This window comes from Heterocephalus glaber, unplaced genomic scaffold (assembly GCF_053883595.1).
Source record: "Heterocephalus glaber isolate CG9 unplaced genomic scaffold, H.glaber_assembly_v1.0 deba00001442, whole genome shotgun sequence".
NCBI classification, from domain to species: domain Eukaryota; kingdom Metazoa; phylum Chordata; class Mammalia; order Rodentia; family Bathyergidae; genus Heterocephalus; species Heterocephalus glaber.
In genome coordinates, this window is record NW_028258296.1 from 27,333,067 (window position 1) to 27,356,440 (window position 23,374).

Consider the following 23,374-nt stretch of genomic DNA (forward strand, 5'->3'; position numbering starts at 1 on the left):
ATATTTTAAATACTTGAAATGTACTTTGACTTAACTCAGAACAAAATTATAATTAATTTTTGTTTTCTTAAAAAGCTTTAAAATTTTGAATGAATGGCAGAATTTTTTTATACTTACAATCCTTAAGAGAAAAAAATTAAAACACCTTTTATTGCAAAACTAATATGGTTCAGAGACTTTACTAAGCAAGAAGAATATGTTTAAGTTGGTAGATAACTACATCAGCATCTATGTATATGTAATATTAAGGAAAACAGACAAACTGGAAATGTTTAATTTGAAACACAAAACTTTTTCATTCTCAATAGAGTACTTCAATCCCTATAAAAGCAGAAAAATACCTTGTTCAAAAAGATTTCAAAGTTACGAAATAAGAATTGAGATTATTTAAACATGAAGATGTCAAACTAAAATATTTGGTATTAGTTTATCACCTTCATATTATTCTCTACAATTGTTTTAAAACACCAGGAAGATTTTTGCACAAAATTTTGTTCAGGAGTCATCATAGCACATTCATATGCTTTGTTGTTTTTTTTTAATTATGCTCTAAAAATAGATAAAATTCTGTTTTATTACTTTATGTGGTTTAGATGATTTTTTTGCATAGTACTTGTTTAAAAAAGATACTGTCATCATTTAGTTTTGAAATATTTATAACACCACTTCTTCCTGCTGCCCCAGATTTATTTCAACTGTGTAATATACAAAGATCACCAATCTGCAGTGACAGTTTTTTAAAATAATAATCATTTTTGTAGTGTTTACTATATGTCAAACATGTCTTTAAATACTTTTCCTTTATTTTCTCTAATTTTCACTTCAGACTTGGGTAGGCACTTATTTTTTTGAGACAGGATCTCACTATGTAGTTCAGAGTAGGCCTTGAACTGGCTGTGTAATCCAGGCTGACCTTGAACTTGCAGAAGTCCTCCTGCCTCTGCCTCCCAAAGGCTGGGATTACAGGTGTGTGCCACCATGCCCAGTGAGGTAAGTACTATTATTGTCCCTGTATTTTCAGATGAGATTCATAAGGATTAAAGCGCTAATAAATGACCCTTTCCATTAATCTGAGAGTAAATGCCCTTCTGATTTCATTATAGGGGAAGTTCATCACCCCTGCTCACTATAGTGATGTTGTGATTGAACGTTCAATTATCAAATTCTGTGGCTATCCTTTGTGTCAGAAAAAACTGGGCATCGTAAGTACTACTTTTTAAAAATGTAGGCTTTTTTTAATTGAGCAAAATACTTTGTAGAAGGATCAGGAAATAAAATGTGAGGTCATTAATGACGTGGGTTGGCCAAAATATGATGGAGTCTAAATTCATGGTTACTACTGAGATTCTTTTGTAAGCTAAACTCTCTTTTCTTTAGGTACCAAAACAGAAATATAAAATTTCTACCAAAACCAATAAAGTTTATGATATTACTGAAAGAAAGGTAAGTTCAAAGTCTACCCTCAATGTGGCAGTTAATTTTTAATATGATATTAAATAGAATTCAAAATAAAACTTGCCTGTTAGAAAAGAACCATGTTAAAAATTTGTTCTTATTTATAAGGACTTCAGAGTAGTACTAAAAATAATTCCTTGCTTAAGCTTTAATTAAAACTTGAATATTTAAAAATTTAAAGTGCCTGTTGGCACTAAATCATAAAACAAGATCCAGTAACAGAGTCACCACATATGTGGATACATTTAATACATGACAGTGGAAGTGTTGTAAGGTCAGTGGGGAAAGGAAGGGCTTTTCAGCAATCCTGGCACAGTTAGATCCAGATGGAAAAAATGAAAATGACCCCAATCTCACTACATAGTCAAAGCAGGTAGATTAAAGAACTAAATGTAAAAGTCAGACCTTTTTTGAAAATAATATGGACGATTATAAACTTAGAGAAGGATTTCTTAAGATAGAAAATTATAGCCGGGGATTTAGCTCAGTGGTTCCGCTGCCTGCTTCGCAAGCCCAAGGTCCCAAGTTCAATCCCCGGTACCAAAAAAACCAAAAAACAACAACAAAAAAGATAGAAAATTATAAACCATGGAAGAAAATCTGATAAATTTTCAACATTATAATTTAAAACTTTTATTTATTAGAGGTTTCCAAAAAGTGAAAAGATAAGCCAGAGGTAAGAAGTTATATTTCCCACCTATAATTGACCATAGATCTATATTGAGAGTATATAATAAAGAGACAAATTAATAGGAAACTTTTATATAATTAATTTGGATGACTAATATGACAATATTAAGTACTTTTTTTTTTTTTTTTTTTTTGTGGTGCTGGAGGTTGAACCCAGGGCCTTAAGCATGCTAGGCGAGTGTTCTTCCACTGAGCTACATCCCCAGAAACTTTGCACATTCTTTATGAGCATGCCTTTCTGTTTCTTTGTATATACCTTATAGAAACTGAAAAAATTCCTTGCCTGTGTACACTACCAATAATATGTATCCAGACGTGTAAGAATGTTCATAGCTGGATTAGCCAATGTAGTATATGCATACATTGAAATATCATTCAGTCTTAAAAGGAAGGAAAGTGTGACACACATTACAATATGGATGAACCTATAAGACATTGCACTAAATGAAATAAGCCAGGACAAAAGGACAAATATTATTTAATCCCACTTAAATGCCTACTGTAATAAAATTTATAGACAGGAAACAGAATGGTGCTTGTCAATGAATTGGAAATGCAGAGTTCTTGTTTAACAAGTATAGTGTTCAGTTCTGTAAGGTGCAGAGACTTCTAAAAATAAATGCTAGTGGTGATGCAATAGAAAGAAAATGTCACTGAATAATTATAAATGGCTCAGGTGGCAAATTTCATATTATGCATATTTTACCAAAATTTTAATAATCATTAAAAAGTTCATAAGTAATACTGAAGTTATAGCAAAAAACTGGAAACAACTCAATTGTCCATAAATAATAAAGTGTAATATACTAATACAATGGAATGTAATATACAGTGAAAATGAATAAGCTATGTGAATAACTGTGAATTTTAAAAACATGATTTTGAACAAAAGACAGGAATACCTAATAATGTTATTCCATTTAGATAAAGTTGGAAAATGGGCAAAACTGAATGATGTTTTATAGGAATATATAGTAGGTGGTAAAGCCAAAGAAAAGCAAGGAAATGATTAACAGCAAATTCATGGTAGTGCTTACCTCTGGGAAATTTGGAGGGCTGTACTGTTAGGGAGGAGCACATGAAAGTCTTCAAAGGTACTGTACCTTATTTCTGGCCATAGGTAGTAGAAGATTCATGAGTTTTTGTTTTCTTTCAACTACATGTTTGTGTTTTTATACTCTCTTCTGTATATAAGTTATGTTTCATAACAAGAAAAAATAATTTTAACGTGTCCTCTTCAGTCTTTTTGCAGCAGTTTTTGTTACAAAGCATCTAAGTTTTTTGAAGCACAGATTCCCAAAACTCCAGTATGGGTTCGAGAAGAAGACAGGTAATTTAAATAATTATTCATATACATTTGTTCATATATTCTAATAATTTCTTTCTGCTTTTTCAGGTAGCCTGAGAATAGGGTCTACTTTTCAGTAGAGTGTTACTTTTTACACACTTTTGGGGGAAATGGTTTTATTTTAAGAATAGTTATTAAGGGGCCGTGGATTTAGCTCAGTGGTGCCGCCACCTGCCTTGCAAGTGCAAGGTCCCAAGTTTGATCCCCGGTACCAAAAAAAAAAAAGAATAGTTATTAAGGATTTTAAACTTAAAATCAGAAAATTCATACATATAAATATTGTTTACTGTTTTAGCTTTAATCACCAGACTGGAGCTTTAATTTTGACTTCTATGAATGTTGATAATCTAATCATCCTGAGTTAATATTAAACTTTTTCAGAAGATACTAGGTCTTGGATTCCATTTGAACTCACTTTGTTAGGAAACTTTGTACCAAAGTTAAAAAGTTTTACTACTTTAATCTTTATTAAAATTAGCACAATGTTTTTATAAATTCAAATAAAGCCAAATTTAAAAAGTGTTATTGTTTTACAAAAACAGTTTATGGTCATTGCAGAGGTTTTGCCTCCTGGGAAATATTTAAATACCTGCAGTATTCTACATAGGTGCTGAATTTGGAAAAAATCTTTATTGAGAATGAAATGGCATGATTCTATAACAAAGGTAGCAGAAATTATTATGGTAATTTAACTATTGTCTAGAAAGTCCAAAGGCTTAATGAGGTTAAATAATGTCCCATATAATTCATATTTGAAATAGTATTATAATAACACAAGGCAGTAATGGGAATATAGTGAAGATCTATACTAACTAAATGACTAAAATGTAATGAGATGCAATTAACTATAGAGCTTTGCCTCAAAAAAACCTTTGAAATCTTATCTGATGCAGATTATATGACACCCCTAAATTCAACTAGCATCAGTTGAACTGTGCTGATGACAGAACCTTTTTCTTTGGTACTGGGGATTGAACTCGGGACCTTGCGCTTGCAAGGCAGGCAGCAGAACCACTGAGCTAAATCCCCGGCCCCAGTGACAGAACCTTTGATGGCAGACATCTTTGTCAGTCCAATCCTGTGTGGTTTCAAATATGTAAAACTCACCTGTGGCCTTAATTGAATTGAACATAATAAAAACTAAATTGTTCATTACTGCACAAATTAGTGTCAACTTTCTTATCTGGAGGTTGTAAGATTGTTGTATTGTCCAAAGTAACTGGGAAACTATGCTCTTCTTTTACTTTTCACTCTTTTTCTCATGCTTTAGTATTTTACCAGATGCCCATTACAGCCTCAGCCTTACAATAGTGATATATTCCATTCCCCACCAAGACCAGTTTTTCTTAAATTATTAACTTGGTCTCCAGAGATACCTCCTGTGCTTGTTAAATTTAACCCACTGTGTCATCCTTATATGTGGCCCAAAACCATTTACCAAACCTCCTTTCCTGCCCTCTCTACTTACTTCAAACATAGCTATTGGTACTTCCTTTAGCTAAGTTTTTACCTTTAACCTTTTCCTAATATCTTACCATATTATGTTTAGAATGCCTACTTTTCCCCAAAAATTAAAACCCTGTCACTTTTTTGTTGTTCTTAGAATTCTAACTTATTTGTATCCTTCCCTACCTCACTAAAAAAGATTAAAATGGCCTATGTTTGCATAATCTAATAATTTACATCCAAAGTGTGCATTATGTCCTTAGTTCCTGGCAGGCGCTGCACATATGTATGCATCCCTGCACGCACACACCCCCAAATGTATAAAAACCAACCTATTTCCATGCGTGGTGGTGCACACCTGTAATCCCAGCACTCCGGAGGCTGAGATAGTAGCATTGTTGTGAGCTCAAGGACAGCCTGAACTACGTAGTGAGATCCTGTCTCAAAAAAACCAAAACAAACAAAAAAACCCCATGAGTTTAGCAGTGATTGATGGCAGAACAATTTTTTACCAACTCTAATGGTACATGTAACATAAGTTAGTAAGATTAGGAGATTGTTTAATGAGAAATGATGAACAAAAGTGAGAAAAATTAAAATAAGTACACAGTAGTCCCCCATTGGCCATGGTTTCACTTGCTGTTGTTTCAGTTACCCACAGTCAACTGCAGTCTGAAAATACTAGATGGAAATTTTCAGAAATAAAACTTCATAAGTTTTAAATTTCACACCATTCTAAGTGATAAAAATCTCATACCATCTGGCTCTCTCCTGACCAGATTATGAATCGTTCCTTTTTCAAATGTATCCACACTATATACACTACTTACCTGTTAGTCACTTACTATTAAAAAAAAAAACAAAAATACATATTATATAGTATAGGGTTTGATACTACCCACAGTTTCAGGCATCCCCTGGGGCGGGGGGATCTTGTAATGTGTCTCTCATAGATTTCAGGAAATTTCTGTATATTGAGGGAAAAAAAATAACCAACTAACAAGAGCCCAGCCTGAGTTTGGCATATTCTCAAGTACTGGGGAACCAGTAAATATTTTTGAGCAGAACTTCATACGGTGTTGGTTTAAAAGATGAATTAAAGAAAAAAATTATAATTAAAGAGCTTAAAGAATCCCTGGATTTAACTAATGCCTTCATTAAATAAGCTTAGAAAAGTTAAATGTTTTTCTTAAGCTAGCGATACAGTCTGAATAAGGCCAGGGTTCTATTCATCATTTTCCACTTGATTAGAAGAAACCAGTAAATAATTTATAAATATACATTTGTCCCGTTGTACATAATGTAACAATAGCCCTTAATTTTGTATGATACTCATCAGTTTTATAACCATATCAGTATCTTTTCTATCTGGATGTATCAGTGTTACTTTAATTTCTAAATTATTAGGGACAGGGATTATGGCAGTATCATTTAATGAGTCCACTAGAGGTCACTATTTCTTCACAGACTCTTTGGGTATTGTTTGTTTTGTTTATGCTTTTTGTTTATTTCAGTTTTTGCTAAGGATCAGAATTCTAGAATTTGCTATTTGAGAAAGATTGTTTAGCTGTTATACATATAATCTCTGCAGAAATGTGACCCTTAAAAGAAGGTCTGTCTGTTCATAGATGATAAAGGCTACAGTGTTCACAACCAGTCTTTTTTTAAAGGGAAAATATGGCTTGTTTTAAATGGTATTATTTAGTATTTAATGCAGAGATATTTTTATTAACTTAGTGAGTCATTGTACTAAGTAACAATATTACCATAATAATTAATAAATTTTTAAATAAAAGTAATATTTTAAATCTAATCAAAATTAGATAACTTATTGCAATGACTTCTAAACTGTGTGACCACCGTCATAAATGCATTTTACACCATGGTCTGATATATGCATATAACTGGAAAAAAAGTTGCTGAAGCACCTGTGTTATTTTCTAATCTGTTGATTTTGTAAAATGCTGGTGACAATTCCCTTAATCTTCAGTTTGAAGAAGAGTTTTGTTAAATGTAACTCAGGTTTTTAGTTGTTTTTATTATAGGAGAGATTATCAGCGTTAGACCTCACTCAGTCTCCTCATTTGTAAAAGTAGAAAGTTGCATTTAGCCTATTAGTTCCTTTTAGTTCTAATATTTAGCAGTTCTGAGTCAGTTGTGTCTTTAGTCATTGCTACTGTAGTGGGACTTTTTTAGATAAGGAAAGGTCTTATTTACAAAAATGAAAATTATCAGCGTAAGACTAGATGAACTTATACTACCTTATAACAAAGGCTTAATCTGATTTAAGAATTTAGAATAAAAAGTTACTGACTTTAATAATTTGAATTCTTTAGTCTGTAAAGATGAAGGGTGATAAAGGATTGTTTTTAAATTATGAAAAAATGTTAGGGATATTTTAGATTATATCCTGAACAATCTGAAGTTGACCTCTTTGGGGACACCCTAGTCTTACACACTTTTTGGAAATAGAATAGTGAATTTGATCTTTCATTGTCATTAACACTAGTATAAATTTACTCTCCAGATTTAAAAATACTAAAGCCTAGTAATATCCCTTAAAATTTATGACATTATATACTATGGTATGTTTACTATCTAATCCATACAGATATATAAGTGATTAAAGAACAACTTAGACAAATTCATAATAATTTCTAGTACTCATACTTTGATCAAGACTTTGGAGTCAGAAGGGCCTTGAAGACTTTTTAGTCCTTCAAGATCCAAAAAAATATCTGAAATATATCCTTAAAGACATGCAGAGGAGCAGTACTTTTCACAAAATGTCTCTTGATATCCTGTTAGAGACAAAGCATTGACCTAGAATGGTTTAGGTCATAATGCAATATGTTTCTCTGTGAGTTAGAATTTTTTTACCCATTTAGTGGCCAGAAATAGACCACATACAGTTTTGATGCTCTGTAGTGTGCTGATTTAGATAGTCATATGTTTGCATTTATAAATCCTCTTTAGTTAAATGTAGGTCTGAAAAGTCTGAAGTAGCAATGTTTCTTGGATTATGAGCCAGACAGCAAGAAGGAAGGACAAACGTTGACAAGCAAATGTGATTTTTTTAAAAGACCAAATTGGAGTGAATTTTTAATGCTGACAGAGCTAAAAGCGCCATCATGTGGTCCAGAGTAGGGGATTTTTCACACATCACTTCTTGGCAATAAACATAGTACAGTCTCAGGCGTGGAAGCCAAAAACCTCTACAGAACTAACTTTTATATCCTCTTTCTAAACAGCCACCTCTGTTGCTCAGTATCAGAATAAAAGCTTTCCGAAACAGATTTTAACATGTCTCAAAATATTATTTGAAAAGTTCCCACCACGGGAGAATTACAGTGTGCTGCTTCTGTTGATTTATACATTGTGTGTGTGCGTGTGTGTGTGTGTATGAAAATGATATATATACAGAGTCCATAAAAAATGTATACACACTTCAGGAAAAGAAAAACTTGTATAAATATTTTAATACTAAATTTATTGAGACATCATGAAATTAATACAAGTTACCTTTGGCCTCTACAATTACAAGAGGTGCTCAAAGTGGTGGCCATTGGCTTCCAGACATTTATTAATATGGCAAACTGCTGCTTGGGTAACCTTGGTCACTGAGATTGCTGCACATGCATTTTCAGTTTCTTCTCTAAGGGCTGGCATTGTATACTACATCCTCTAGAGTCCCCCATATGAGGGTAATACCATCTGTTGAAAAAACATCATATTTTTTCCTGAAGTGTATACTTTTTTTGGCAGACTCTGTATATGTACACACATGCATGTACATATATACATATTTCAAATAGTATGTATGCACATTTATATACACACACACACACATACACAGGTATTTCTAGTTTTAGATTTACTTGGCTAAAATTAAAGCTAGTCATTTAATTTATGCCTTAGTGGAAATAAGATGAAACATTTATGAAGAACCATTTTAAAGGTATCCTTTAACTGGGATGGCTACTTACTTTTGTTAAATTGAGCTCCAAGAACTAGATCCAGGGCTGTTTGAATTGTGAAAAAGGGAATGGAAAATACTTAGAATAAAGAAAAAGAGCAGTTTTAACAAAAAGAATTTGAATTTCATCCAAAAAAGTACAGAAAAGAAAGCAGTGTAACTTGGTGCCTTGTAACAAACTGAGGTTTTTACAAGGAATCTTTCATCTAATTCCTGAGTAACTCAAATCTAGTTTATTTTAGTTTCCAGTACCATTCTTCATTTTATAAATCAGGAACTAGAATGAGTAGTGTCAGTCATAAACAATTAACATCTAGAAACAACATCGAGTGTAGTTTTCTTTGCCTGAAGTCAGAAAAATTAAAGGAGAGGAAAATAGTAATTTGTAAAGTACATAGAATTCCTGTGAGAAAGAGTAAGCACAAGGTGGTGTCCTCACAACTTTTTTGGAGTCTTTTTTTCTGACGTTAATAGCAACATGCTGTAGAAAGATTGAAGACTTTGAAATCCAGCCTAAGTTTGAAATTAAACTTATTACTTGTTAGCTATGTGGTCTTAGAAAGTCAGTTAACCTCTCAGCTTCAGTTTCCTTACCTATAAAAAATAGTTGTAAGTTGTGTGAAGATATATAAGCCACTAAGGGTACAGTTTAGAAAGATGAACAATGGTTGGAGATAGATAGTTGCACAACAGTATAAATTTGCTTAAAGTAAATGCACTGAACTGTGTCCCTAAAAATGCATGAAGTGGTAAATTTAATGTTATAAACCACAACTTTTAAAATTTTTGTTTACTGGGCTGGGGATTTAGCTCAGTGGTTCCACCACCTGCCTCAAAAGTGCAAGGTCCCGAGTTCGATCCCTGGTGCACACACAAAAATTTTTTTTTAATTTACTTAATTTTTGTGTTATGAATTGAATTTAGAGCTTGGCACATACTAAGTGTGCACTCTGTCACTGTGCTACATATGCCTCTGGCCCTTTTACCACAATTTTTTAAAAACCCACATAGTGCCACCTGCCTCGCAAGTGAAAGGTCCTGAGTTCATTTCCCTGTACCAAAAAAAAAAAAACCCACATGGCATGTAGTAGACACTTATATATGTTAATTTTTCTCTTACCTTTAGAAATTAGAGTTTCTTTTAATTTTCAAAATATATCAGGCCTGGTGTAGTGGTGTGCACCTGTAGGCCTAGCTACTTGGGAGGCAGAGGCAGAATTGATTGAGTTCAGGAGTTCAAGGCCAGCCTAGGCAACATAGTGTGAGATCCTATCTCAAAAAGAGAGAATCGAGTTGTGTAGCTAGGGATTTCTCATTAAACTATCTAAAATTGTGTTCATTACAATAACGTTTACATTTTGATTACCCCTTGGATTAGCCATACTCAGATCTTGTTCTGATTTCTGCTTCCAAGATCTTGAAATAACTTCCCATTTGTGACCACAACCTCCATCTCATCTGCAATTATCAGTCTGTTTTTAACCTAATTTTGGCCTCCTGTGTCCCCCCAACTTTTTTCTTCTGGGTTAGCAGACCCTTATTATATTTGTTTTCTTGAGTTCTGTCAGCTGTTAGAGTGTTGTCCTCTTAAGACAATCCTAGGAGATTTCTCCTTTAACCTCTTTCCCTGCCCAGCTTCCCAAGTGCTAGTCATCTTTTTTTACTTTTCTATGTTTAGATTATTAAACATTATTGCAGGGAGTTCTCAAGTAAGACCATTAATACTTTAAGCTATCTCATTTAATGCAGTCCTCACAGCATCCCTAAGGAAATATTATATTACTCATTTTAAAGATGGTGGAACTGAGACTCAGAAAGGTGTAGTCGATAGGAAAGGACTCTAGGTTTACATAGAGAGATTAGGGGTTAAACCCACTAGGTTTGTCTGGCACCAAAGCCTGTACTCCATATTCTTTGGGCCTTGTTCACAATTGTTTGCTCACATTTTCTCTCCTTAATCTCTTTTTGGCTATCTGATACATTCAGATCTTTTCTGCTCTTCTTAAACCTTGAACCCAATCTATAGTAAATAATTTAAGCTACTAATTTATTGAAATAATTGAGGGCATTGAGCAGCGTCTCTTTCAACATTATTTTCTTCATATGTACTCTCACTTCTCTGTCTGCTCATTTCTAATACACCACGCTCCTCTTTGTCAGTGATTCAGTTCTCTCTCCAGGACCTTGCCTTATGATTTATTCTTCCTCTGTTGAGATTTCCTTTCATACTGATTCTCTTCCCTTAAAACAAAAAACTGAAAAACATCCATTAGATTTACCAATCCTATGATAATTGATGAACTTAGCAAGAACCATTTCAGAGGAGTATAGATTCCAGGAGAAAGAGAATGAATAATGACTGACTAAAAGATACAGAATTGAAAATGACAAGTCCAGAGTTCTTTAAAGAAAGCTTACAGTGGGGCCGGGGATTTAGCTCAGTGGCTCCACCGCCTGCCGTGTAAGCTCAAGGTCCTGAGTTCAATCCCCAGTACCACCACCCCCCCAAAAAGCTTACAATGAAAAGGGCTGGTGGGCTACATGATTGAAGGGGGTTTTGTTTGTTTTTAAAGAAACAGGGTAGATTTCAGCATGATAACATTTCTTTTAAAGAGAGGGTGTGACAATATGTGGATAAAACCTCAACAAATTCATAGGGTTAACTTTAAATGCCTTTATATACAAACTGATGTCTTTTTTTTCCCCTTTTCAGGTAGACTTATTTTTTTTAGAACACTTTAGGTTTATTGTAAAACTGAGCAGAAGGTAGAGAAAATCCTCACAGATCCCCCTCTACAACATGATGTATATTTATTTGTAAGCCCCACTGAAATGATTCCTCTCTGAAACTTTTCTTGATTGGCCTAGCCACAAGTTTTTCCTTCATCTCTAATTTCCTGTAGCAGCATCTCTCATGGTACTTGATAGATATTCTCTTGAATTATTTGGTGTAACTGTGTGATTTTTTTTTTTTTTTACTATTACAGAAGTTTATTTAACAAATGTTTAATATGAAAATACACACAACCAAATTTTAAATTATAGTAAAACAGGCCCTTTGGATATGGATTTCTCTGCTGAACAGCCATTATTTGTACCTGTTTCAAGGCTTCTAACATGATGATACTCTTTTGTAGTGTTACCTTCAAAGGTACCATCATACCTATGACTAGGACTGCTAGTCATAGGTAGCTGCTATGACTAGAATTTTAGTGAGTGGAAAGCAATAGGACAAATAGGGTAGTCGGGACACATGGAAAAAGATCTGCCTGGCTAAGACCCAAAGAAAGAATAAAAAATAAATCACTTTCAAGCAGTTCACTGCTCATTAGCTTTAATTTTGAAATTTTAGTCTTGGGAACTCTTGAGCTGCAGAACATTCTCTCGAGCAGGGATGTCGAATATTGGCTTCATCCTATATGCTTCCTGATACATGGTACTAAGAAGGAATATAATGGAAAAAATGCAGTTTTTCCACAACTAAGGAGAAGATTGATAAGAGAGCCCGTTCCCCATAGTGCCTCCTGTGTTGAATATGTTGTCTAGTTCCATTATTAATGCTATCATGTTTAATGATATAGAAAAATACTTGTGACTCTGGCATTTTTTACTGGTAGCCTTAAAATGTCATAATTCAAAGGAGTTCTGCTTTCATCTGTCTAATTCACTCTTTAATTGAAAGTTTTTGCAACATCACAAAGTCGGTGGACTCTACTTGGGGCCTTAAATGAGATTTATATGCACAGTTCCTTACCTTCTCTGTGGTGTACACATAGGCCCATATAAGTAAGTGTGTGTGTGTGTGTGTTTATGTTTTAAGTACTGGTGTTTGAATTCAGGAAACACTAAGCTACATCCTCGGGTCTTTTTAAATTTTTAATTTGAAATAGGATCTTGCTAAGTCACCCAAGCTGCCCTTAAATCTTACTGCCTCAGTCTCCTTAGTAGCTGGGATTATAGACCTGCATCACCATACCTGACCCTTATATTTCTTTTTATTCTGTTTTGAAGTTTTTAGAAGGCACTTTGGGGAGGCTGGGGGTGTAGCTCAGTGGAAAAAACATTTACATGGCATGCATGATGCTCTGACCTCAATCCCCAGCACCACTAGGTAGATAGATAGCATTTTCTGAGTCACTTCAGAAGTATTTTTCCTGTCCTCATGGACTCATTTGCTGTTTGTTCCTTTATATATCTGGCATGAGAGAGAGAGAGTGTGTGTGTGTGTGTGACATTTGGAAGACTATTCCTCCCTTTTTAATATCATGATGGCTAAATGATATTTCTGGTATTGCATGGCCAAATTGTTTCTAGAGTTAAATCATTCAATCTACATGTGAGGTGTCATCACAATATATGTACTATAAAATGTTTAAAATTTTTAAAAAAATTATTATACTAAGACACATTGCCAGAGTCTCCCTCAAAATACTCGTTGCTGGGCTGGGGATTTAGCTCAGTAGTTCCACCACCTGCCTCGCAAGCGCAAGGTCCTGGGTTCGATCTCTGGTACCAAAAAAAAAAAATTGGTTGCTTTGAGCACACTTACCCCAGCATTCTTGCCACTTTCTGAAGCAGTTCTGAAAGTCCTCTTGTGTGAGCATCTTTACAAAGTGTGATCAAAAATAACAGTGAATGCCGCTGCTGAGGGCCATCCAGTGGAAAAGCAGGCTAATAAAAACCGTATGATGTGTCTTCCATCTACCTTATTCTCTAGATCTGGTAACATGTAGCCTCCGGCTCTTCCCCAAAGTGAAAATGACCATGAAAGGTAAATGTTTTGAATTGATTTGGGACATTGAGGCAGCCATGATAGTGCAACCAAAGATACTCGAGAGAAGACTTCCAGAACTGCTTCAGAAAATGACAAGGTGGAATAAGTGTGTTTGAAGCAAGGGGGAGTACCGTGATGGGAATTAATGACAATGTGTCTTTCTTAATGGATTTTTTTTGAACATTTAAACATTCACTACATATTTAATCATACCTCGTAGTTCACATTCGTAGTACAATATAACTGATTTCTCAGAAATTAAGATAAAAGACTTACTGATTATATAAGAGTATTATAAACATACTGTAAGCTGCCATCAAGAAGCTTGTATCCTAGATAAGGAACCAGACTTAAACATGAAAATCAAAACATTTAGATAATGTAGACCATTTTGTCCAGGTCAGTCAAGGAAAACTTTATTGGGTGTGTGGCACATAGTTCTGAAAATGAGTAAATTTTAGATGAGAGAATATAATGAACTCTATTGATGAGTTTCACGGTACTTTTTCCTTTATTTTTTTTCTTAAGGAAAATATCCTTATTTTTGAACTGTTCTCTTTTAATTATATTTTCTATCTAATATAATTATAATAAATACTTGAAAGCATTTGACCTGTCAGTTGCCTTCAGTTTTTCTATTTCTATGTTTTTGTCACAGACAACCTGATTTTCAGCTGCTAACAGAAGGACAAAGGTATGGTTCAATCAGTATCACTTACCTTCCATATGATATTCATGTTAATAGGAACATGAGGAGTGTCCTAGGTGATATGAGCTCTTGGACTTTCTGTGCTGATGCATTGTTAAGTATCCTATTCTGGCCCACAGAAAGAAATATTTGATGTGTTCAGCTTTTTCTTTTGTGATGGTAAAACGACGTATTTGATCTGTATGATTTATTGTACAGCTGTTCCTACTGTGGAAGTCTAATTGAACCTGTTGAAATATGACCCAAACATAGCCTCTATCTCAGATACTGTGTTTCCTTCTCAGTTAGATTGTGCCAATTATATTTGTTGAAAGGTTTTTGTGGTTTTATTTTACAGGATTTCAAGACATTACTGTATCAGTTATTTAATTATTTGAAAGAATATCTAATACATTAATATAAATTCCAGGTTGTGATTTTTTTTTTTTAAACCCTCCTCATAGTATTGCTTGCTCATCCTTGGCTATCTATCAAAACATCTCCTTTAACTCTCAGAATAAATGTTCCTAATTATTAGTCACTACTTTAGACACGTAATATTGAGCCACAAGTAAGACATTTATTAATGCATCTCTTTAATTTATAGCTTCAGCCTAGTTCAGGAAAAATAAAATTGTCTTAAATTTCTAAGAGAAAGCATGAAACATGAAAGTTGAATTATTCTGATTTTTAAAATTATACTTACTTTTCTTTTTATCCGATAGTCCCCTATTTGGTTAGATTCTAACTTTAAAAAATGATACCTCATATTGAAAAAGTATATCATCTTTTCTCCATTCCCATATACAACCTTACTTTCAGCTTTTTCCCCTATCGTTTTATTTTACATTTCCCACAGCATGTTTCTTCGCCCAGAAACTTTCTCATCCCAGTGTTTTAAAGTTCTGACATGTATGTTTGCATGAGAGCTACTGCTTGTCTGTCCTGAATTTGTCTCGGGTTGAATTGTCAAAGTTACTTTGCCTTCACTCTTTCATAATTCTTTTTTTTTTTTTTTCGTACCGGGGATCAAACTCAGGTCCTTGCCGCTTGCGCAGCAGGTGGCGAAACCATTGAGCTAAATCCCCGGCCCAACTCTTTCATAATTCTTAATCTTATTCAAATCAAACCCTAAAGTTGAAAAACATAGTCAGAGGGACAATTGTTGTCTTTTATTGTTACCATTCTGTTGGAACTCTCAAAAAATTTCAAATTTAAATGTCTTTCATTGGAAAATGTTAGCTTGCCAACTTTATTTTCTGTTATGACTTTCTTTTGCTTTTCATTCTATGGCATTTTCTATGTGAAACTCAACCAGAATTGGAAAATGTTTACCCATCTCTCTTCAGCTTTCAGACTTTAACAGAGTTCCTGTAATGTGTTTTTTGAGAAGCCAGTAATGAAATTTTCAAAAGATAAACGTTTTTTAAATGTTCATATAAAGCAGCCACAAAAACAATAGACAAAAGTCAAAATAACTAAGTAGGTTAGAATTATTAAAGTTTTGTTGTTCTTAATTTGCTTTAACCATTTTAAAATAATTGGGTGAATGGGTAAAAGAAAGAAAGATGAAAGCACTATATCAAATATGTGTTAGATATAGAAAAATTATAGCTCTTTTAAAATGTATATATCAGCACCTATACGTAAGGCTGTGCCTAGGGAATAAAATGTCTACCTTAAAAGTTACAAATTATAAATAAAGTTGGGATACTTTGCTTTCCTGTTACAGTTATTGTATTTATCTTTTATTTCACAGTTGCCATTCTGGAGAAGAAGTACAGTTACACAGTAAAGTCATTAAAACATCAGATATTGATAATCCTGCTCATTTTGAAAAGCAATATGAATCTAGTTCTTCTAGCACTTGTGGTGATAGTAGCAGTGATAATGAACAAGACTTTGTTTCCTCCATTCTACCGGGAAAGAGACCAAATGCAACGGGTATGGGGCCACAGCTGCACCAGAAAAGCATAATGAAGAAGAAAGCTGGTCAAAAAACCAACTCCACAGTCAAAGACAAAGAACAGATAGTAGTAGCAGTCACTGAGCAGTTAGGCAGTTGCAAATTAGGTATTCAGGAGAAAGCTGCTGATTGTGAACTTCCTTTTCAGAAAGTCAGTACTCAAATTTCTTCAAATACTCCTTCACATGAAAGATTAAAAGCTTCAGGAAATTTTGAAAACAAATACAATATGTCAGATATAACTCTTGTAGGCATAAGTAAGAAAAGTGCTGAGCATCTTAAAAAGAAATTTGCCAAATCAAACCAAGTTTCTAGTTCAGTGCAGGTCTGTCCTGAAGTTGCAAAGACGAACTTACTTAAAGTTCTGAGGGAGACTTTGATTGAGTGGAAGACAGAAGAAACTCTGAGAGTTTTGTATGGCCAAAATTACGCTTCTGTATGTCTGAAACCTTCTTCAGCCTGTCTAGTTAATGAAGAACTTAATGAAGATGACATAAACTCTGACTCAGATGATCATTCCCTTGGCTTAAGGGGATCTCAGAATAGCCTGGATGAGTTTTTATCTTTTAGAGGCTCAGATACAGCCACTAAGCCACTACCAAGTTATGAGAACTTAAAAAAAGAAACTGAAACATTAAATCTGAGGATCAGAGAATTTTGTAGAGGACAGTATGTTTTGAATGAAGAAACTACCATATCACAAGACTCAGAAGAGGTATGTCCTGATGAGTTTTTCCAGGTTGCTAGCATGTGGAAAATTCACCGTAACAAATCTTGGGAGCTGGAACAAGCATATTAAATGTTAAATTTTCATAAAGCTTTTTTAGTAATTCTACCTTTTGATTTAGAATGCCATCTTCACTGTTAGCATTACTATTTTATAATTGTGTTGAAGTTCTTAGAAAATTTTCACAAGCATATAATATATTTTTCTCTGATTGGTAAGAGTAGACTAGAAAGATGGACTATATTTTCTTAAGACTCATTCATATAATAGGTGGATTCTCTGAAGAGGCCTTTCTCGTTATTGTTATGGATTCTTCAGATTTCTACATGGCGTATTTGTGTTTTAATTCTAGTGTGACTATTTGCAGCAGAATAGACTTGCTGGTTGAATGGTAAAATACTTGTCTGGATAATATTTGGCAACCATGCACACTTAATATATTATAGATGAAATACTAAAGGAGACTTACTGGGAAAATAATGGATATAGAGGATGGAAGGAATGCATTCAGGTAGATTTAGATTTGAATATCTGCTCTGTGATTTACTTGTTTTATGAGGTTAGTTTCTTTAGTCTATTTCATCATCTGTAAATGGGACTATTAATAGTTTGCCTTGCTTAGTTCTAGAAATTATGTAAAGCACTTATTACAGTGCATGATGCATGATTGGTACACAGTAAATAGTCATCATATGTAGAGAATGAATACATGCCACTAATATTTAGGAAAAACCTTTTAGTATTTCTCTTACCCAGTTGTGATTGGTAGGTATTATCTGGGAAACAAAGTCATTTGGCATGAGGAGTAATGGGTAATAACATTGTTTATACCACAAAACTTTGCTTCTAAAGACTTCTGAGTAAGCATGGCACTAAATTTAAAAATATACTTGAAGATCTGAAAAGCGAATAGAAGAGGAAATATAGTAAAACTTTAGAAATTTTTAGCCAGACATGGTGGCACATGTCTGTAATCCCCGCACTTGGGAGGCTGAGGTAGAAGTATCAGTGGAAGTTCAAGTTTAAAGCCAGCCTGGCCTAAAATTTGTTACTTCCTTCTGTTGCATAATGTTTTAAAATTTTTCCCTGAAATATAACAAATAGTGAGATATAGCTCATTGAATATTCACATATGAATATACCCATATAGCGAAAACCAAGAAACAGATCATTACAATTAGATGTCCACTAATGTCTGTTCTTAATCATTACCTCTTTCTAAAATTAATGACTATTATAATAACAATTAGTTTTTGCCGGTTTTTGAACACCATATATTGCTAGGTATCCATTTCATTTTATACAGTGTCATGTTTGTGAGTCATCTGTATTGTATGTATCAATAGTTCATTCTTTCATTGCTGTGTATTCCATTATATGAATATAGTAATCCCCTCATCCTTCAGGGATATGTTCTATAACCCCCAGTGAATACCTGAAACCAGGGAGAATACCAAATTCTGTAGTTTTTTCCTAAACCAAGGGTGGCATGAATGCCGCAGCACCTGTTTGTATCATTGAAAGCTCTAAAAGGTTTGCATCACTAAACACTATGATAAGTTTAATTTAGAAATTGGCACAGTAAGAGGTGGACAACAGTAACAATAGAAAAATTATAACTATACTAAAAGTTATATGTAGTCTTTCTCAAAATATTTTACCATACTCACCTTTCTTGTGATGATGAGAAATGGTATAATGCCTATGTGATATATGAAGTGAGGTGAATGATGTAGGCATTGTGATGTGTGTTGGCCCACTATTCACTTTCTGATGATGTGTCAGGAAAATCATGTACTTTGGGTGATCCTGTGTGGTGGACCAGCCGTCACCAGTCGAAAGGTTCCTGAATGGGGGAAAGGAGGACTGAGAAAATAAGACAAAGAGACAGACTCAGGAGGGCTCCCAAGACTGAGCGCGCAAGTTTATTTTCACCTTTCTTTTATACACTCTGTGAGTTAGGTCATTAATCATGACCTTTATCAAAAACACCTGCTTCCTTGTTTACTAGTTCTTTGGGAATTCCACGCCCTCACAGGCCTTCTTATTTCTCGGGGTTATAGAACGTTCATCACGTTCCAGGGCAATCTAATTCGGCAAGGACGCGGTTCCTCATAACAGTCTCCTTGCTCTATACAATGGAGAGTAAGATTAAACATGGATCCTCTATGGCTAACACTGCTCTCCACAATCCTGGATCATCAAGCCATAATAATGTCAGTCATTGGATGTCAATAATAGATAACGTCAATCATTGGGGATCTTTGATAGTTTGAAGGTATACTTTGCTGAAACTTTTTGGAAATGTGATCCTTCAGCAATGATACAGGTGATTCTAATGCTATGTTCCATCCAAGGATCATATTCTGTAATTTTGTCCTCTAATATCTGTGTGAATTGAAACACTTGAGCAAATTTCAGTAGTGACAGTATTGCTAATTGCTTCAGTTTCTTCATCTTCCACTTCCGCTGTAGATGACTCAAAAAGTTCCTCTAGTTCCTTACTTGTTTATACTTTTTAATTCCCTTCATTAAGTTTCCACTTGATCAAACATGTTGGTAAATATTTCTCCACCATACTGCTTGAGTTATTTTTCCTAACTTCTCCATCAGACCTCATGAAGCCTTTAAAATCAGTATGACTTCACTCCATAAGTTCTTCCAAGAGGCATTTACATTTTCTTGTTTCAACTGATCCATTGCAGCTTTGATGAATGTAACTGTGTCACCAATGGCAAATGATTTCTAGCACTATTTTGATGTCCATTTTAGGCTCTGCCTCTATTGCTGATCAAATACCTGGTGGGTATATGTGTCCTCATGAAACCAAATGATACCCTGATAAAGGGGCTGAAATTGCAAGGTTATATTTGGAGGTAAAAACAACTATGACATTTTCACTTTCATAGCTAACAGATTCAAGACAGCCAGGTACATTGCCTTTTATTAAATCAGACTTTAAATCCAACCCTTCTCCTCTGGGTATTTTTACGCTTCTGGGATGAAGCATCAGTAGAATCATTCCACAAACAAGACAGCTGTCACCTCCACTTTCTGATTATGCTGCTAGAACAAAGGCAGAGAAATTTCGCTTTCTCTTTGAGAGTGCATGAGTTTTTACTGCTGGTATTATATGTTCTAGTTGCCATATATCAGAGGTTATCTGTCCTTCCATGTTTTATGTGCTGTTGCCATCTTTGCACTTTTATGAATGTAGGTTCTACTGGGCATCATCTAGAACCCAGTTTCATCATAGTTAAAGACTTGTTTTGAATGGTGTCTTTTCTCAATCTACTGGACTAGAAATGTGGCAGTAGCTTCTTCATTGGCAGATGCAACCTATTCAGTCCAGACCAACTTCTGAATCGGTGTCACAGACGCTTGCAGTAAACAGCTTGGTGTTACTAGTTTCAGATATCCCTTGCTGAAGTCTTGGTATAGGCTTAATGTTTTCTGGCACAACAAGTTGCTGCCAGTTGAAACGTATTTTCTATTCATGTCCTCTACCTACAAGTTACAATGTCTTTTCCATTTTAAGTTACTAGTTATGCACTGTAGATGAAGCTTTTGGAGTTTGAGATGTGACGGCAAAACTAGCATGAGTTTCTCCACAATTTCATGATATTGTTTGTTCTTATTGTAGATCTTAGCAGTCTTAGCATACTATAGTTTTTCTTAAGTCAAGAATTTGCAGCTTCTCTTCGGCATATCTGAATTGCTACCATTATACCCTTGTACTTCAGAGCCATTACTAAGTAAAATAAGGGTTGCCTGAACACAGGCTGTGATACCAACCTCAGTTGATCTGATAACCAAGGTGGCTGCCATGTGACTAAGAGGCTAGAGTGGCATATATAAGCTGGATATGCTGGATAGAAGGATGCTTCATGTTCTCTGCTACATGGAACAAGATTTCATCATGTTACTATGAATTTTAAACTTATCAATTGTTTATTGAACTTTTCCGTGTAATATTTTTGGACCATGATTGACCACAGCTAACTGAACAAAACCTTGAAAAGTGAGTCCCCTGGTAAGGGGAGACTACAATTTATGTTAATGGGCATTTAGACTTTTCAGTTTGGTGCTATTATAAACAGTGCTATAGTGAACTTTCTTAGCCATGTCTCTCCTAATGTTCATGCAATTCTGAAGGAAATGCAGCTAGTACTATAATTACTGGATTATAGTATATGTATATATACAACTTATTAGACAGTGCTTAATAGTTTTCAGAAATGGTTGTTATATTTTATAGATGTACTTCATAGCTTCCTTGCTGTTTTTTTTTTCTTTCTTTCTTTCGGTACCGGAGATCGAACTCGGGTCCTTGAGCTTTGCAGCAGGTGGCGAAACCACTGAGGTAAATCCCCAGCCCGCCTTGGTGGTTTTTGATAGTGTTAGTTTTAGCTATTCTGATAGAATTGCTTGGTGTTTACATTATGTTTGTCCTACAATTTATGAACACTCTTTCATGCCCATTGCTTGAAATGTTTGCTTATTAACCAGATGGATAGTCAGCCTCTTTTGTGAAGTACTTCAAGTCTTTTTTCCATTTATCAGAATACCTGGGGCTTTTGTCTTAATTGATTTATAAAAATTATTTTTTGTACTAGAGATTGAATCCCAGGGTTCACAATGAGTTATATCCCCAGCCCTTATTTTTTAATTTTATTTTGAGAAGGTCTCTCTTAAGTTCCCCACACTGGACTTGAACCTGCAATCCTCCCACCTCAGCACTAGAGTGCTGGAATTACAGGTATGTGCCACTATGTCCAGTAGAAATATTTTATGTCTTTTTGTTTTGTTTTTGTGGTATTGGGATTGAACCTAAAGGTGAGCTACCTCCCCAGATCTTTTTATTTTTTAGTTTGAGATAGACTCCTACCAAGTTGCCCAGGCAGACTTGAATTTGCAGTCCTCCTACCTTAACCTCCATCAGTGCTGGGATTACAGATGTATGGCACTATGCCCAGCAATTTTCAAGCCTTGTTTTGGTTACGTGTGTTGCAAATACAATCTTTCACTGCGATTTGCTGTTTTAATCTCTTGACTCATTTTTCTAATTGTTCCCCTTAGTTACTGATTTGTGAAATTGTTGCTTATTCCAGATTGTTTTATCTTCTAGAAACTTTTTTCTTTTCACATTTAGATTTTTTTTCTTCCTGTATGGTAAGAAGTATGTGTCACATCTCATTACTTTTGCATATGTATATCCAATTTATCCAGCCCCATATATTGAAGATTTTCCTCAGTGCTCTACAGTGTGAACCTTTTCATAAATGAGATGTTTATAAATATGTGGATTAATTGATTTTCTTGTCTATCTCTGAGCTAACACCATGCTAATTATAGTAGAATAGATCTCTCCATCTACTTCTTTAAGATTGCCCTGGCCATTCTATACTTTCTCTTACAGATTTTAGAATCAGTTTATCAAAGATTGCTGGGACTTTTATTGGGATTATAGTTAGCTTTGTGTGTAGATCCATTTGGAGACAATTGTTATCTTTGCATTATAGTCTTCAACTTGTGACTATATTCCATTTGTTTAGTCTGTTGTACTATTATTCAATAATGATAGTTTTCTGTGTAAGGGTCTTGAATATGTTTCATTGCATTTATTCCTAGGTATTTGGTTTTTATATATTATTGTAAGTGCTGTCATTAAAGGTTTTTTTCTAACTTGCTTTTCTATAGAAAATCAAATTTTTCCATATTGACCTTATACAATAACCTTGGTAAACTTGTTCGAATAGAGTTCTGTAATAAACCAGTAATTCTAACAATCTGTCTGTAGGGCTGGTGGCATGCCTCTCACATGCACGAGGCCCTGGGTTAGCTCAGTGGTTTCGCTGCCTGCTGTGCAAGTGCAAGGACACAAGTTCAATCCCCGGTACCAAAAAAAAAACAAACAAAAACCGAATAGCTTTTGCTAGTCTAGGTCTCTTCCAGTTCCAAATGAAATTTTGGATTGTTTTCTCTAGTTCTATGAAGTATACTGTTGGAATTTCAATCAGGATTGCATTAAATCTATGTAGTAGTTTTGGAAGTATGGCCATTTTCATTATATTGGTTCTTCCTGCCCAGGAACAAAAGATGTCTTTCCATTTTCTTATATCCTCTTCAATCTCTTTTTTTCAGAGTGCTGTAGTTTTCAGTGTAGAGGTCTTTTGCTTCCTTTGTTAAATTGATTCCTAGATATTTCATTTTGGGGGAAGCTATTGTAAAAGGAATTGTTTCCCTAATTTCTCTCTCACTGAGTCTGTTATTTGTGTATAGGAAGGCTATTGTTTTTTGAGTG

The 23,374-nt window shown here is 34.5% G+C and overlaps 1 protein-coding gene across 12 annotated transcripts in view; it reads left to right on the forward strand.

Annotated features, from left to right (window-relative positions):
- Positions 1 to 23,374, forward strand: part of Rpap2 (RNA polymerase II associated protein 2) — a 94,874-nt gene that overhangs the window by 6,522 nt on the left and 64,978 nt on the right. For 9 of the 12 annotated variants that reach the window (XR_015451977.1, XR_015451975.1, XR_015451976.1 and 6 more), the window contains exons 4-9: positions 1,104 to 1,202; positions 1,378 to 1,443; positions 3,387 to 3,475; positions 14,348 to 14,383; positions 16,137 to 17,058; positions 21,386 to 21,433. Coding sequence is in view for 7 of the 12 variants with exons in the window: in XM_021255374.2 (XP_021111033.2) it covers positions 1,104 to 1,202; positions 1,378 to 1,443; positions 3,387 to 3,475; positions 14,348 to 14,383; positions 16,137 to 17,058; positions 21,386 to 21,433 (1,260 nt within the window). In the remaining 5 variants the exon portion in view is untranslated. The remainder of the gene's footprint in view (positions 1 to 1,103; positions 1,203 to 1,377; positions 1,444 to 3,386; positions 3,476 to 14,347; positions 14,384 to 16,136; positions 17,059 to 21,385; positions 21,434 to 23,374) is intronic. The other 3 variants (XR_015451979.1, XM_021255375.2, XM_087213119.1) reach the window with 1 other exon arrangement.